Source organism: Saccostrea cucullata, unplaced genomic scaffold (assembly GCF_032062105.1).
Source record: "Saccostrea cucullata isolate Sc308-1 unplaced genomic scaffold, CSIRO_AGI_Scuc_v1 ctg6449, whole genome shotgun sequence".
Lineage (NCBI taxonomy): Eukaryota > Metazoa > Mollusca > Bivalvia > Ostreida > Ostreidae > Saccostrea > Saccostrea cuccullata.
In genome coordinates this window covers 20,736-35,859 of record NW_026937461.1, presented here as the reverse complement: position 1 = coordinate 35,859, position 15,124 = coordinate 20,736, and the positions used below count along the sequence as shown (strand labels likewise).

Sequence of the window (15,124 nt, the reverse complement as noted above, 5' to 3'; positions counted from 1 at the left end):
GTATCAAAGTTAATACATGTATATTGTTTTCAGGTACAAGAGTTAAACTGGTAAATGCCTATAAAGTACGTAAGCGCTTTTTCATACACCTACAAAAATAAAATGTGTACATGTATAGTACTTATTAACTTTATAGAAACATTATCCAAAGATAACAGAAAAATTGGGTGTTAAATAATCCCTTCCTTTAACTGTTCAGAGTTTATTGGCAGCATTCAGCACGGCATCACATATGATATCGAAGCGCCTTGGCCCGATATGATTTCCCGATTTCCTTGAAATAACGAATGCGACGTTAGTGGCACTCTGATCTCCTAAAAGTCGGACCACTCTCCTACCTGCGCCGTATTCTCCGTCATCGCAGTATCCATCGCGGATGTTCCCTTGTGCATCTTGTATCCGATATGCTAGGACGTAATGGTGCGCGTTGGCGGAGTTCGGTCACTCATAACTTTTTTGTAAAACTGTCTGACTTCTGCATAGGTACTCGCTTTTGTTGCCACTGCTTTGAAGACATTGCCACCCTCATAGATAGGATCACTTGTCACCGCCTCTATCTCGTTTAACTTTTCCTCTTCTGCCTCGTCCACAAAGAGTAGATCTTCAGCTCTAGGCGTGGTAACCTTTTCCCGATACACATTTCCGTTGGGAAACACAACTTGATTCCCAATTATTTTAGTCTCTATTCTGTTCATTCTGTACTGTGTATTAATCTCTTTAAGCCTCCTTCTACTTTCGTTAATTTGCACTGGTGTTTGAGGTGTAATGTAGCAAGGTAAGGTACTTTTCTCCTTGTTCTCTTTTTTCTCCTTTTCCCGCAGAGCTCTTTGGGCTGCTAGAATCTGGTCCTTATCTTTAGAGTCGCGTAGTTTTCCCGTAATGGTTCTGGGTTTATTGCCTGGCATTCGAGGTCCGTTACGATGCATTCTGACAAAACCGATATCCAGTTTTAAATGATCACTTATGATCTGCTGAACTTTTGCATTAAGATCCTCGTTTTCCTCTTCTGCCAGATTATGGATTAGAATGTTATCTCTCATAGATCTTCCTCTCAGGTCTACAATATCACTTTCTTGTTGTGTCACTTTCCTGTCTAAATTCACAACGATCGACTTCAACAGCTGAAGTTCCTTACGGAGGGTAATATTTTCCTGTTTTAAAGTTTCAATTTCAGACTGGTTGTCTTCGTGCTGTTGAGCGATGTATCTAATTCTGTCGTCCAGTCCGTCCTCATTCCACAGATCCTTCTGCATGTTGTTCAACGACTCTTGTAGAGTATTAAAAGAGTCCATCTTTTCCGTTATAGCCCGAAGGCTGGTGTCGATAACGGACATGTGGCTTAATGCTCCAATGACCGCTGCGGGTAGAGGCGTTAAACCAGTATTTCGTACCTGTGAGGAGTTCTCACCTTTAAACTTTGAGTCACTCATTATGAGAAAAGTCACTTTTTCATCAAAAAGTCAACAAATGCACAAATTCGGTAGCAAATATGACTATAAGCACCTAGAAATCCACGCCATATAGACGACACCAATAATGACGGGAAAATAGCCTTTGTAGTTACCCATAATCCAAGAAACAGAAACATCCTTATGGACGCTAAAAGATTTTATCCCATTTTAGAACAATCGGAAACATGAAAAGTTTAGTTCAACCAAATGATATCATAAACAGTCTACGACAAGCACCAAATCATAAAAAAAAACTGTTGACCAAGGCCCGTTTTACTACATAGGAGGAAATTCCAACCATTAAAAAATGCGGAGATCCGAGATGCGGAACATGTAAATATTTATTATTGTTTTATTATTATTCTACTTTTATATAGCGCCCTATATAATTATGGAATTACCCTAAAGCGCTTTACACGTAGAAGACAATTACAATATAAAACAAAGGAAGGGTACAATATAAAATAGCAAAAAGGTAAAATCATAGGGCTTTTTTTTTTAATATGTAAATAAAACCAACTGGATGCTCCATTGTGACCAGAGCCTTATAAACTAAAGGCGAGTCTAAAAAGATGTGTTTTTAGATTTCTTTTAAAAACTTCAAGTGACTGTTCTTTCCTAAGATCCAGCGGAAGGCAGTTCCACAGGGTGGCTGAAGATACATCAAACCTTCTATCTCCATACATCTTTCTTCGAGTGCGTGGTTTAACAAGGCTCAGTGAATCTCCAGACCGTAGTGAACGTTGTGGGTGATAGACCTGAACAAGTTCCTGGATGTATTTCGGGGCTGAAGCTTCTGTAAAGCCTTGAAAGTGTACAACAGAATTTTATATTGCGCACGGTATGCCACAGGTAGCTAGTGAAGAGTTATGAGAATTGGTGATATATGTTCATGTTTTCTCAAACGTGTCACCAGTCTGGCTGCAGTGTTCTGAACTTTCTGCAACTTTTGCAAGGATGTGGCATTGAGGCCAAACAATAGTGCATTGTCATAATCAAGTCTAGATGTCACTAAAGATCTAACAAGTGCCCTGCAAGCATCCTCTGTTATGAGTGATCTTATTCTACCGATGTTACGAAGATGGAAATAACAGGATCTTGTAACCGAATTGATTTGACAGTCCATGCTTAATTTGTTGTCGAAAAATACCCCGAGATTTTTAACACAGGAAGTATTACTGATGACTGATCCACCAAAAGCGAGTTTACATCCTGTAAATTCATTTGCCGTACGTTTCGGTGTAAAGATGATGAGTTCAGTCTTATCCTGGTTTAGCTTAAGGATGTTGTTTTGCATCCAGTCTTGAATATCAGACAGACACCGTTCAAGTCTATTCGCAATGTCGTCCCAACTGTCTTTCGGGTTAATAATCAGGTAAACCTGTGTGTCGTCAGCATAACAATGGTAATACATGTTCTGTCTCCGGCAAATTTCTCCGATGGGTTTGGAGAACATACAATATAGACGAGGTCCTAAAACAGACCCTTGTGGTACACCAAACTGGAGTAAGAACTCTCTCGAGAATGTCGAACCTACAGCAATTTGTTGACTTCGACCAGATAAATAAGACTTTATCCATGAAAGCGCCGATCCTGTGATACCAAACGCGTATTCGATGCGACTGATTAGTATATCATGATCAATCACATCGAATGCAGCCGAATTTATATATATAAATATATTTATATTTATATATATAATCTCCTGAAAATGTATCATCAATTGCGCTGTGTAAATAGACTGTTGAAATAATAAATATAACCGAAACAGTCATACCTTTTACATTTGGGGGAATAGCTGTGTTCTTAAGCTTTGATACATCATCTACAAAGAAATTTGTTTGAGTTTTATTAGAATGTCGTTTAAGTAACATCCTTTCAATTCATCAAGATTCAAAATTTTATTTTCTCTGTTTAAGGATTTCTTAACGTGATAGACAGAGAGAAAAAGGTTGGAGTCATTATTATAATTGATTGATTGTATATTGTTTAACGTCCCTCTCGAGAATTTTTCACTCCGATTGAGACGTCAACATATGCCAGTGAAGGGCTTCAAATTTTGACCTTTAATCGGCACTCATGGCCATTGAACAGTGAGGGATCTTTATCGTTCCAACGCCTGAAGCTGAGACGGGGCCACGGTTTTTAAGGTCTCATCCGAAGGACCAGAGTAATGATTTTATATCTGAAATGATGAGATTTATAATGTTACATAAAATATATATAATATATAATATATAAGCATATCTTCAAAAAGAGCTAGGTTTTCCTTTTGGATAAAATGGTTCTAATTTAATGACGTATACCTTACGTCCATTTGGTTTCGATATTAAGTAAAAGAGTTCAGTTTACTTTACGCATAAAATGGCCCTGTAGATATAACAATTGATTGATTAACTCTTGATGGTCCACTTGAAACAAAAAAAAATAAAGAGACTTAGTGCTTTTATTTCATATTAAAAGTTTCTTTAAAAAATCCAGGTATTGGAGAAATTGCTTTATTAAATTGCAATTTTATTGAATTTTAATGTAAACAAGATATTAGAGCACTTTATAAATGTGAGCGCACACTCTGATATGAAAAAATAAAATATGTCTTTTTATCCTCTGAAACAGTTTAATTATTCAATAGTTGCCCGTTTTAGATCAAAGTTTGCGCTCTATCTTAAATATGAAAAATACCTTTAAAAATTAGCTTTTGTTGCCTTTTTACAAATATGAGGACATGGAAGGATTTCGTGACGTCATTGTTATAGATACGCAATCAACAAAGATAAGAGTGATATGTAATGCATGTTTACTTACACTAAGCAGTTTTAAATTTCCAGAAATCCACAGAGCCAAAATAAAGCCCTATGTGAATCTTGGTGTTTTCTCTTTTTTTTTTCTTTGGAATTTGGCCAAAAAACCAATATATATCGGAGTATCTTTAGAGAAGAAATAAAACAAGACCACGCCCATTGATCACAGAGAATTCTTCAGTTCGTTTATTTCATAATTGCTCGTTTTGGATCGGATACGAAATACATACGTTTAAAGTATGAAAGGACCAGAACAAAACATTAATAGAGAACTTATTTTTTTGTAAATTTGGCCCAAACTCTAAAATCTAATTTATTGGAATGCAAGAGAAGAGCTTGGTATAAAAAATATACACAGAGAATATATAAGCAACAACAATTTAAAAGCCATTCTCTGTAAGCATTTAAACTCTAATATAGGGAGTGTGGCAGGCTATGTCTTAGATTTTCATGAAACTTGGCACACATTTCTATATTGATGTATGAAACAAAAATTCATTATGAAATGGTTGCTATTGTCCATGGTTACGATGGCTAACATACATTTTTCATAGCCTAAAAATTGCTAAATTTTGATGAAATATGACCCGTTTTTAACTTATCAAAACTCTTTAATAGAGCAAGATATTTACATGACTTTACCTTTTTATCAAAACACATTGTTTTTATAGTTCTTCAGAAATTATTTAGTATTTTAGTAATTTTACCTCATAAGTACCCCCTCCCCGTTTTTGCTAGGATTTTTCTGGGGAAAATTGTAGATTTTAGGCTCTTTTCAAAGCTGGTATAATTTTTTTGCGGACACTTGAGGAAAAATAGATACATTGATTTGAAAGTCCATATTAAATTTCTTATATAAACTACAAAAAAAAAACACTTGGTATTCATATTTACTTTTCATGTTTACATGGTTACAAACTTACCCCCGGGGTCATGGTTTGAACAAACTTAAATCTACACTACCTTGGAATGCTTCCATAAAATTATGATCAATTTTGGCTTTGTTGTTCTTGAAAAGAAGATTTCAAAGGATTTCTCTATATATTCCTGTATTAAATTTTGGTGGTCATTGTGACCCCGCCCTACCCCCAGGGGACTTGATTTGAACAAATTTAAATTCACACTACATGAGGATGTTTCTCCATAAGTTTCATTTTTCCTGGCACAGTGGTTCTTGAGAAGTAGATTTTTTAAACATACCACCAAAATTTTCATTAATTCTCAATTATCTCCCCTTGAATGAGGGCGTGGCCCTTCTTCAACAAACTCTCTAATCCCCTTCACCCAAGGATGCTTTGTGGCAAGTATGGTTGAAATTGGCTTAGCGGTTCTTATGAAGAAGTCGAAAATGTGAAAAGTTTACAGACAGACGGACAGACGGACGCCGGACAAAATGTGATCAGAAAAGCTCACTTGAGCCTTCGCTCAGGTGAACTAAAAACGATATCACCATCTATTCAAATGATAAATCAACGTGTCTCTTATAGACATACACAGCGTACCTTACCTACTTTTAAAATTTGTTCAAAATATAAATGCAAAATGTAAGCATGCATTACCAGTGGTTTTGAAAGATACTAATCGGCTAGACAATTTTCCCTTAACATAAAGAAAAATCTACAACAAATACTCATGATATCTTCTAGAAAATTTGTTTATCCAAACTTGTTTTAGAAGAAATGTAAACAAAAAATGGATGCCTGGATTGGTGTAAATATTTTGGACTAATTTCATTGAAAATGAAACAAATAATTTATTTGTAGAATACAAAGAAATTGTAGGCCTTCGATCTATTATGTTTAAAAGTCTGCCCCTCTGAAACCATCCTTATTAATCTATACAGATATTTTAACTTTAAATTCCATTAAATTAAAAAGCTACGTCGTAAAACTAGTCCATTTTATTCATTAAAGCATGATTCAAGTCGTTACTTTAAATGTTTTGGACAAAAGTTTGTTTGTATCATCTGTCTTTAAATGTAGCACGCAGTTCCTTACCGTAGAAGTGTTTATGAGTATCAAAACTAGGATTAGATGTCATGGCGTGAACTGATGACCTTTTGCTTTATGTTAAATTAGATCATTTCTGAGCAAGCGTTATTTCTCCTATTTATTTTATATTACTATATTCCTGGGAGATCTTTAAACCATTTTTTTTTGTTCTTTGTTCTATCTGTATCTATCTCTTCTACTTTAACTGGAAACATTAAATCTATTTTTATATATTAGCAATTTGCCAATAAGTGTTAGAATTTTTATCCAGTCCTCTTTTTGTATTTAAATTGAACATATCATACTTACGTTTAAGACCATGAACGATTTCTCTTGTTGCTGCATCTTCCTGGGCTTGTTTTCGCAGTTCTTCTGTGAAGTGGCGGTCACGGATATGATCCATTGTCTCATGTCTAAGGAAATCAACTTCTCTTTCATACTCGTTTCGGTTGTTAAGGAAAAGAATCAAGGTCTACAATTGCTGATCTGACAGTGGACCAGATTGTGTTGAATTCAGCATTTGGGAGGACCGGACTATAGGAATGTACACATTGATTTCTCTGGCAATACGAATTCTTTCAATGTTGGCAGAGAGAGATCTGTCTGTAGGGTCTGGATCATATCCCCAACCTTTTATGTGGGGTGGTATGCTACAAATGTTTCTAGAAGTGTGTACAATAAAGAAATGTCCATATCAGTATAGTTTCCAGTATAAGTGCTGCCTCTTGGTAATATCAAATTTAGTTGTGGTGTTGTGACGGGCAAGACTACTTATCTTCTGTTTAATGACGCATGGGAATGTTGACAATGGCACATGGTGAAGTAAAACATTCCTCAGTTGATCGGTACATGGACCCAGGAGAAGTCGACAGGCTCTACAGGCATTTGTCGTCTCCTCTGTAGAGGCGTAAGAGGAGGAGGCCATAGCAATTATTTATGCCACTCCTCTGAAAGAAAATTTGACTATTTAAAAAAAATCTTACACTCCGTGGAGGAGAAAGGAGAGGCTGCCATTGCAATGAATTTTCTCTAAAATTAAAAACATAAGTAAATTTAAAGTTTAATGTGACGTCACACAAAAATATGACTTTAATGTATTTCTCATAATACCTGAAAATGAAATAATGTGCTTCTTTTAACTGTATAAGCATAATAAACAACAATAAAACTTATCAATGCATTAAAAAGAGTTGCTTATAAAATCCCATGTAGCTTGTTTTGAACAAAGAACTGATGGCGATGAACTTGTAAATATGACGTTATTTTGGTGACAGTGACAGCTGTGTTAGGCAGATTGAGGATTTTTTACACAATGAAAAATGCGTTTTATTTTTAAACGGAATATTATTTACAGGTTCTAAATAGTCGATTAATACCAATGTTTATCCTTTTTAGGGCGATTTTTCATTACCTTTCAAGAGAATGTATTTTATTAAGTATGTCGTGTTTTTATGTACAGGTTACTTATATTTTACATCGACATGCCTCACAAAATTTTACTTTCGCAAGGACATACACTGCACAGATCTTAAACATCTTTTTAATATAGATAAAGGATATTTTCCATAATTTGAAAAAGTGCTGCTGCTTTCTTTAAATCGAGGATGTGATTTTATAAGTACTTAAAATATTTAGTAAAAATGAATATATTCGACTTGAAAATTTAACTATTAAAACGCGAATTCTATTGAAGCAGCAGCAATTTTCAGAAACAACAAAGTATGCAGAAACAATTAATAGCTTGAATTTCTCATTCAATAAGGATATGCCCTTGCGATATTGAAATTTGTTAATGACCCACATTCAGTACACGAACTATGCATTCATCACGTGACTGTCAATTAATGGAACAAAACTTCATATTGTACAGAGTGGGTTATACTATATGCTATTTCCATGGGCACCGAAGTTGACAAAAAAGGCTAAATTAAAATAAATTTAGTTTTAAAATAATTCCCCATTTTGCACGTCTATTTTCCGCAGATTTCTCATAGTAGAGAAACACCGACATCTTACGAACGAACGTAACTCGCCCTAACTTCCCGTATCTCAATAGGTTTCTCGGGACCAGTGATTGCACCCATATAAAGTTTAAAATCGAAAGAAATTCGTATATGTGTAAAAAAAAGAACGGAGAATGTTTTAACCACTTTGTGATTGAAAATTGCTCATGTCAAATTTAATGTAATCACTTACAATGTTTTTAAAGGAGTTAAAGGAGCCATGTTTTTTGTTTCCCTACTTTCCTCCAGGTTCATAAAAATGTAGCCAAGTTTCATCCCCATTACAATTTCATGTAGACCACTTTTATCGCATTTCCCATAAATTTTCAAAGATTTAAATTAACAACAAATTAACCACCAGATATAACTTAAATGTTATGATATTTTAAGCTATCATTTGACAAGGAAAAATTGCAAACATATATACATATTAGTTTTTAAATTTGATTATTTTTGTTTATCCTTATATGGAGCTCTTCTTCTCAAGGAGATAGAAATAGTATGAAAATGGCCACGACTACCCAGCCCCTTTAAGTAACCGAACTAAGCAATTGCAAAGTTCATAGTTATGATTTACAATGGTGCCAGACTGCCAGCCTCTTTCAAAATTGTGAATGCCATAATATCTACCTTAAAACTTGAGCCAAATTCTATCATTTGACAGTTGTTGCATGATTTTCAGGTGACCTATAAGGCTCATGGAACTGCTTGTTTAATTTAGAGTCACTACCAAACAATTCATTGGGAAGCCAAACGAAAGATTTTTTTTTATTGACGGGGTACAAGTATACAGAAGCTTAGTTTTCTATAATATTACATTGTTTATTTATCGACTTCAGGAGGGGGGGCTATCCCCAACCCCCTCAATCCCGTTCCTATATACGAACATGTGTACATGATGTATATCTGTTTATATATGTGGATAAAAAAAGTAAAAAATATGCATTTATGTAGGATGTTGCATTTTTCTTAGTAAAGTTCTTTTCTTTGTCTTAAAGTTATGCTCCACTATGTCATTGTTTGTTGACCATGCATTAATCGTCAAAATATAAAATTAGAAGATACACTTTATACTTGTTACCACACGCAGAGTTATTTTGACTGAAGGTCCAATATACATATAAAAACTATAACTGCAAATATAACTTACTTTATTTGTAAGGAAAGATATATATTTACCTTCTTTTTGTAAAAGAAAAAAAAATGATTCCAAAATACCGACAAAAAAGACACTGACATTTAAAAGTGTGAATAATATTAAAACGTAGTTGTCACTTTTTATTTTAAAAAATCATGCCCGTAGTATCTTAAATAAAAATTGTAAATATTATTCATGAAAGAAAGCCAAAAAATATCTTTGGACCCTGATTTATACATGTATATAGTACACGGGGTCGGGAGGGTATGCTGATATTATGGCAGTCTTATATGGAACTTGGTCATATATCTTAAATTATGTCAAAAACACAATTGACTAAGCTTCCATTTTTCGCCCCCCCCCCCCCCCAAGAGTTAGGGATAATAATTTCGGTCTGCCCGTTCGTCTTATAATTCTGTCCGTCTGTTACACTTTTGTTTCAAACAATATCTCGAGAAGCCTTTGAGCTTTCACAGTAGAATTGAAAAAAAAGCTTTGGGTCTGGGATGTTAAAAAGGGGGTCCTGTCTGTTAGCACCCGCGAGAATTATATGAGGTTTTTTAAGATACATGTTTGCAAAAAGAAACTTTATTAACCAACAAATTACGAGAAGGCATCTCCCTGATTTTTAATGGTGCTATAATACCTGTGTATTAAAGCCATGGTATTAATTTTATTTTTCGCAGCATATAGTATTTTGAACAAGAATTTTTAAAAAAGTTTTAGGATTTTGCTATTTAATTTTAGCTAGACCATAACTCCTTATTGTCCCTACCGTCCCTCGTAGAGTACGCCCCCCCCCCCCTTTCGCACCCCTACTAGATCCGCACATACTATTATTTTTTATTTCATGCCACAGAATGACATGTTTTAAATTTTCTTTTCATTTCCCTTCTCGAACCCCTTTGCTCGTTTAAATGTCCATTGAAATGTATTGTAGCGTCACGGTAGCGACAACGACCAGACGTGGCTTTGAGGTATCTTGTGGGGATTTTATCTATCGAAACCCCAATAACACTGAAGAATTCAATAATCCAACCGTGAATACAAAAGACTTCAATGACTGGTCCTCGTTTTTGGTTACGTTCGTTCGTAAGATGTCGGTGTTTCTCTAGCAGGCCATAACAGTGCTGCGTACGCAATAGTATCTTGAATTTTACGTCTTGTTCAAACTGCGTGAAAGTAAATGTCTGCTGCGCCTGATTAATTTATGTTAAACACTTCAAAATCATTACTTTACATTAAATACATCAATATCTTGAACAAAAATGTTTATATATAGCAAAGAGAACCCTTTGTATACAGTGTGTGTGTGTGTGTGTGTGTGTGTGTGTGTACTTAGGTACATAACTTGGAAAAAAATAACATCAAAACAGATCTCGTTATCCAATATCATAATTTGATGACGGTTAGCAATTGTTTAGCAACCTCTTGTCACAACAGACTTTATGCCTAATTTTATCTTTCTTTTTTATCGATACACAGTTATGACAAAGGTACTAGATTTAAATGTCCAATACTTGTGATTTTGTTTCTCGATTTTTGGTCAGGGCATATCGTTGAGTCAAACGTAACCCCTAGATGATCGATTTTACACTTTTGCTATAAGCAGAAAATAATTTAATAATGTGTACTTTTTAAATTTGTGTTTTATTTAATAAAGTGACTCGGGAGCACGGTGGGTACTTAAGGACAGGTGTTATGTGCCGCCAACGATTACATATTTTCGTTATTTATACTTTTTTACCCCATATTTTTTTCTGAGGACCAATCTTCCATCAACTGTTGTTCTAATATTCGTTCGTAAATTTGGAATTTAAGTACTTGGTTCTGTTTTAGCCAAGGAAGGGCACCTTTCATACAGTTGTATTTCAAATATTATGACAATATTATCAATTCATGTGGACATTGTTCATAAAATGAGCTTTCATGCATAAAATCAAGGGGGTAATTGCTAAATCTGACTTTTTGTTAAGTTGAATTAAAGTTGATTGTTTTGATCAATAAGACCTTTACAAGATTAAATACCGGCCTCAGTAGATAAATCATATTGTTTTGTTTTAAAGAGCATTCTTACTTAAGCTTTATAAATTACATTGTATCGAAATCCGAACTATGTCACATATATCCATCTTAAATTTCTTTTCTAAGGAGGAATATCTTTATATTATTATTTAAGATTTTAAAATTTTCGACAATAAAATTTGCGAAACTTAAACATAATGGCTATAACTTTTGAACAATTAGTATGTTACCTGGGGCCTCGAGATCACAAGGTGTATGCATTTTAATTGTGACCTAACCTTTTTCTGGTGATGAGACTTCTGATTAGTTATTGTCATCTCTCACAAGAGATGACACATTAAGTTTGATTTCCGGATGTGAAGTCACAGTGTAAGCTGCCATTTATCCATCGGCAATCCTCTGTCAGCTGACTCCACTACGATCCATAGGCCGCACGAGGATTACCGACTTTATAGTTTGATGATGATGCGATTTTCTAAATATAGATCGAGATGTTAACAATGAGCGATCTGCCTTATTATTGAGAAAGAAAACAAGCTGCAAAGAAATCATAAAGAGTCAGACACACAAAAGCGCCTGGGGTGGTGGGGGTTCTTCAAATATGCTGTAAACGTGGAAATTTTGACAATGTGCTAATTTTGACTTTATTGACGGTTTTTATTTTCTCGTCAAAATTTACACTCGTCAAACTTCTTATCATATACATAGCGTCACAACAGACATTGACCATAGTACAACTTTACCGCTAAATTTTCACGGCTTTTTCCTTTTACAACTAGATCAAAGTCACTGTTAATTTCTTTTAAATTAGTTATGAAAACATAGTGATATATAATCACATTTTTAAAAATCATTGAATCTAAATTAGTGTATCAAATACTGCATGCGTAACTTCGCGTAATTATCATGCCGTGCTTGACCTAGTTTGTCACCTCGTGCAATTGACCGCTTATAATGAAATCAAATTACAAGAGGGCAATTTATCTAATCAAATCTTACACACGTAGATAGTTTGTACAAAAATTAAATTTTTGTGATTCCGACGCTGCCTTAATTTGTATCCCCGTGAATTCAAAGATTTGAAACTCAAGATTAAATATTTCGTCAAAATTAACGCTCGTCAATTTCCGTAAACAAAAAATCGTCAATTTTTCAACTTGTCAATATAACCACGTTTACAGTACATGTTGCATGCACTACACATATGTTCTCATGTTAAGTAAACATAAATGGTGGTGTGAACTTGATGGAATTTTCTTAGTAGGTCAGCGCATCTGCAAAGATCCTCTGCGGCCGATGCGTGGATCCAAGAATTCACAGAAAAACAACATCAAATTTAAAACATTCATATATTGAAAGGAAAAAGAAATGCAGGGTAAACTTTTGAAGTGAATTAAATTTGTTTTTTGTGTAATTTTTTTCAGTTTTCCTATTGAACATTTAAAATCATCTATCAAAAAGATATGACCAAAATCACATTTGATTTTGTTTCATAATTAATGATTTATTGGAGCTCATTTGACGATACCCCCAAAAGTGAAAATCAAAAACTCTCATTATCTTCAAAGTTTCTTCCACGCATCTTTCATGAGCCTTATTTCTCCTTTGCATGGATTTCATCAGAATGTTTATCTTTCAATCCTTGGCTATATTGGGTATGGGTTACCACGCCAAAAAAATTGCCATACGACGCGCGCATGCGCCAGTGAGAGGAATACAACAGTAATTTGACAAATTGCGGAATTGTTTTCTTTCATTTTTCGTGCGAATGTAAAGATTACAATAGTCTACTGTATAAATGGTTGTTTTCTGTGGTAGTAAGGTGGCGATTTAAGAGATGACAAGCCGAATAACCCACTCGAAACATGACTCCGTTTTGCGTTAACGTCATCGTCACGGTTGATTGAAAACCATTCCAGGCCCTCTCTGACAACGGGTAACAAGTTTTATGGGGGAAATTTTAGAAGAAACTGCTTAATTACCCGTTGTTGCCATTTTCATTAATTGGGCAATTCGAAAACCATGGAACTTTCGTAAACTGTAACAAGATTGCAAGAAATTCGAATCGTCTGTAAATATTGAAAAACGATGTGTATACCTTAGGTGCATCAAATGGTGCAACAAGATTTGTTGACAAACTCTTGAATCTTCAAATTGCACATGTTTTGTGTTTTTTAGTGTTTTCCCAACGTGACGTCATACATTTTACGATTGAGTAATTCTGAACACTGATTTTGGTCCATAATTACTAAATTTCTCATCTGATCAAATTTCGTAATTTTTGGATATGCGGTAAAAAAAATATCAGATATTATGCTACCCTGCGTTTCTTTTTCCTTTCAGTATATAAGTAATCGCATTTAAATGATATGGATTGATGGCGAAAACTTAGGTTCATTAGTCATTCTATAAACTTGCTGTAATTTCTTAAAAATGATACATTTAAGTTTAATTAGCAATCGAATGAATAGGAGGAAAGCCTGAAACTTCAGAAATTAAAAGCACATGTTAAACTGTATATGAGCAGATACATTAATGTCTATAAGAAACTTCGACTGACATTGGAAGATTAAAGAACACAAAGAAGCAATAGTAATTTTTTTGCATATCTTATCTATTTTTTTAAGGAGTTTATAAATTTCATATTTATAATTAATTAAAGAACTTGCAAAATCATTTTCTTAGCCGCAGAACTGTATAGCTCTCCGAACAAATATATTGACAGACCGGAGAGCTACAATGCCACCAATTGAAAAAAACTGTATATTGCGCACAAAAATTAGCGCATGGTTCTGGATAAATTCAAATTCTTGCCTCAATTGCAAAAACGGTGAACTTAAAGAAATTTCTTGCCTTTCTATCAAAGACTCATAGTTGACATCTGCACGAAGCGCGTTAGACCAAATTATCTTGCAAACAAAACAAAAAAACCTGATTTTTTTTAATCTTGCAAACAATTTTTTTCGATCATCTCATTTTCAGGGCCAGGAGGGCTATGTACAATAATAATAAGGAATGTTTTGTTGTTGAAACAGCGAAAGAATATGTTAGGATCACAAGTTAAATTAGTATTATTTTAAGATGAAATTTTGATGAGGATGGAGAAATAAAAGGAGAAAACAGCGCATTTTTTGTGCGCAATAAATATACAGTTTCCAAAAATGAATTTGTTAAAATATTTCCTTCCTATCCATAGCATAGGATTTTTATTTTTTTTATGCGCCCGGATCGATAGATCCCGGACGTATATTGTTTTTGTCCTGTCTGTTTGTCTGTTTGTCTGTTTGTCTGTCGTCAACTTTAACCTTCGCCATAACTTTTGAACAATAAGAAGATAGAGACTTCAAATTTGGTATGCATACTCCACTAATAAAGTCCTTTCAAATGACATCAAGGTCAATGACCTTGTGACCTTGACTGTGACCTATATGTTAAAAATAGCTTTTTCCACTGTTTGTCATAACTTTTGAAGCATAGGAGATAGGGACTTCATATTTGGTATGCATACTCCACCGATAAAGTCCTTTCAAACGACAGCAAGGTCAATGATCTTGTGACCTTGACTGTGACCTATATGCTAAAAATAGCTTTTTACACTTTTTGCCATAACTTTTGAACCATAGAAGATAGGGACTTCATATTTGGTATGCATAATCCATCGATTAAGTTCTTTCAAATGACACCATGATCAATGACCTTGTGACCTTGACTGTGA

The 15,124-nt window shown here is 34.4% G+C and overlaps 1 protein-coding gene across 1 annotated transcript; it reads right to left on the bottom strand.

The window, feature by feature from the left end:
* Positions 1-407: 407 nt before the first annotated feature.
* LOC134248245 (uncharacterized) lies at positions 408-1,430 on the bottom strand. Its single transcript, XM_062730655.1, has one exon. It carries the CDS (start codon positions 1,428-1,430, stop codon positions 408-410), a length of 1,023 nt encoding a protein of 340 aa, XP_062586639.1.
* Positions 1,431-15,124: the final 13,694 nt, after the last annotated feature.

Bases quoted from the DNA above. Each gene is read 5' to 3' on its own strand.
- LOC134248245 (XM_062730655.1), bottom strand. From the start codon at position 1,430: ATGAGTGACTCAAAGTTTAAAGGTGAGAACTCCTCACAGGTACGAAAT.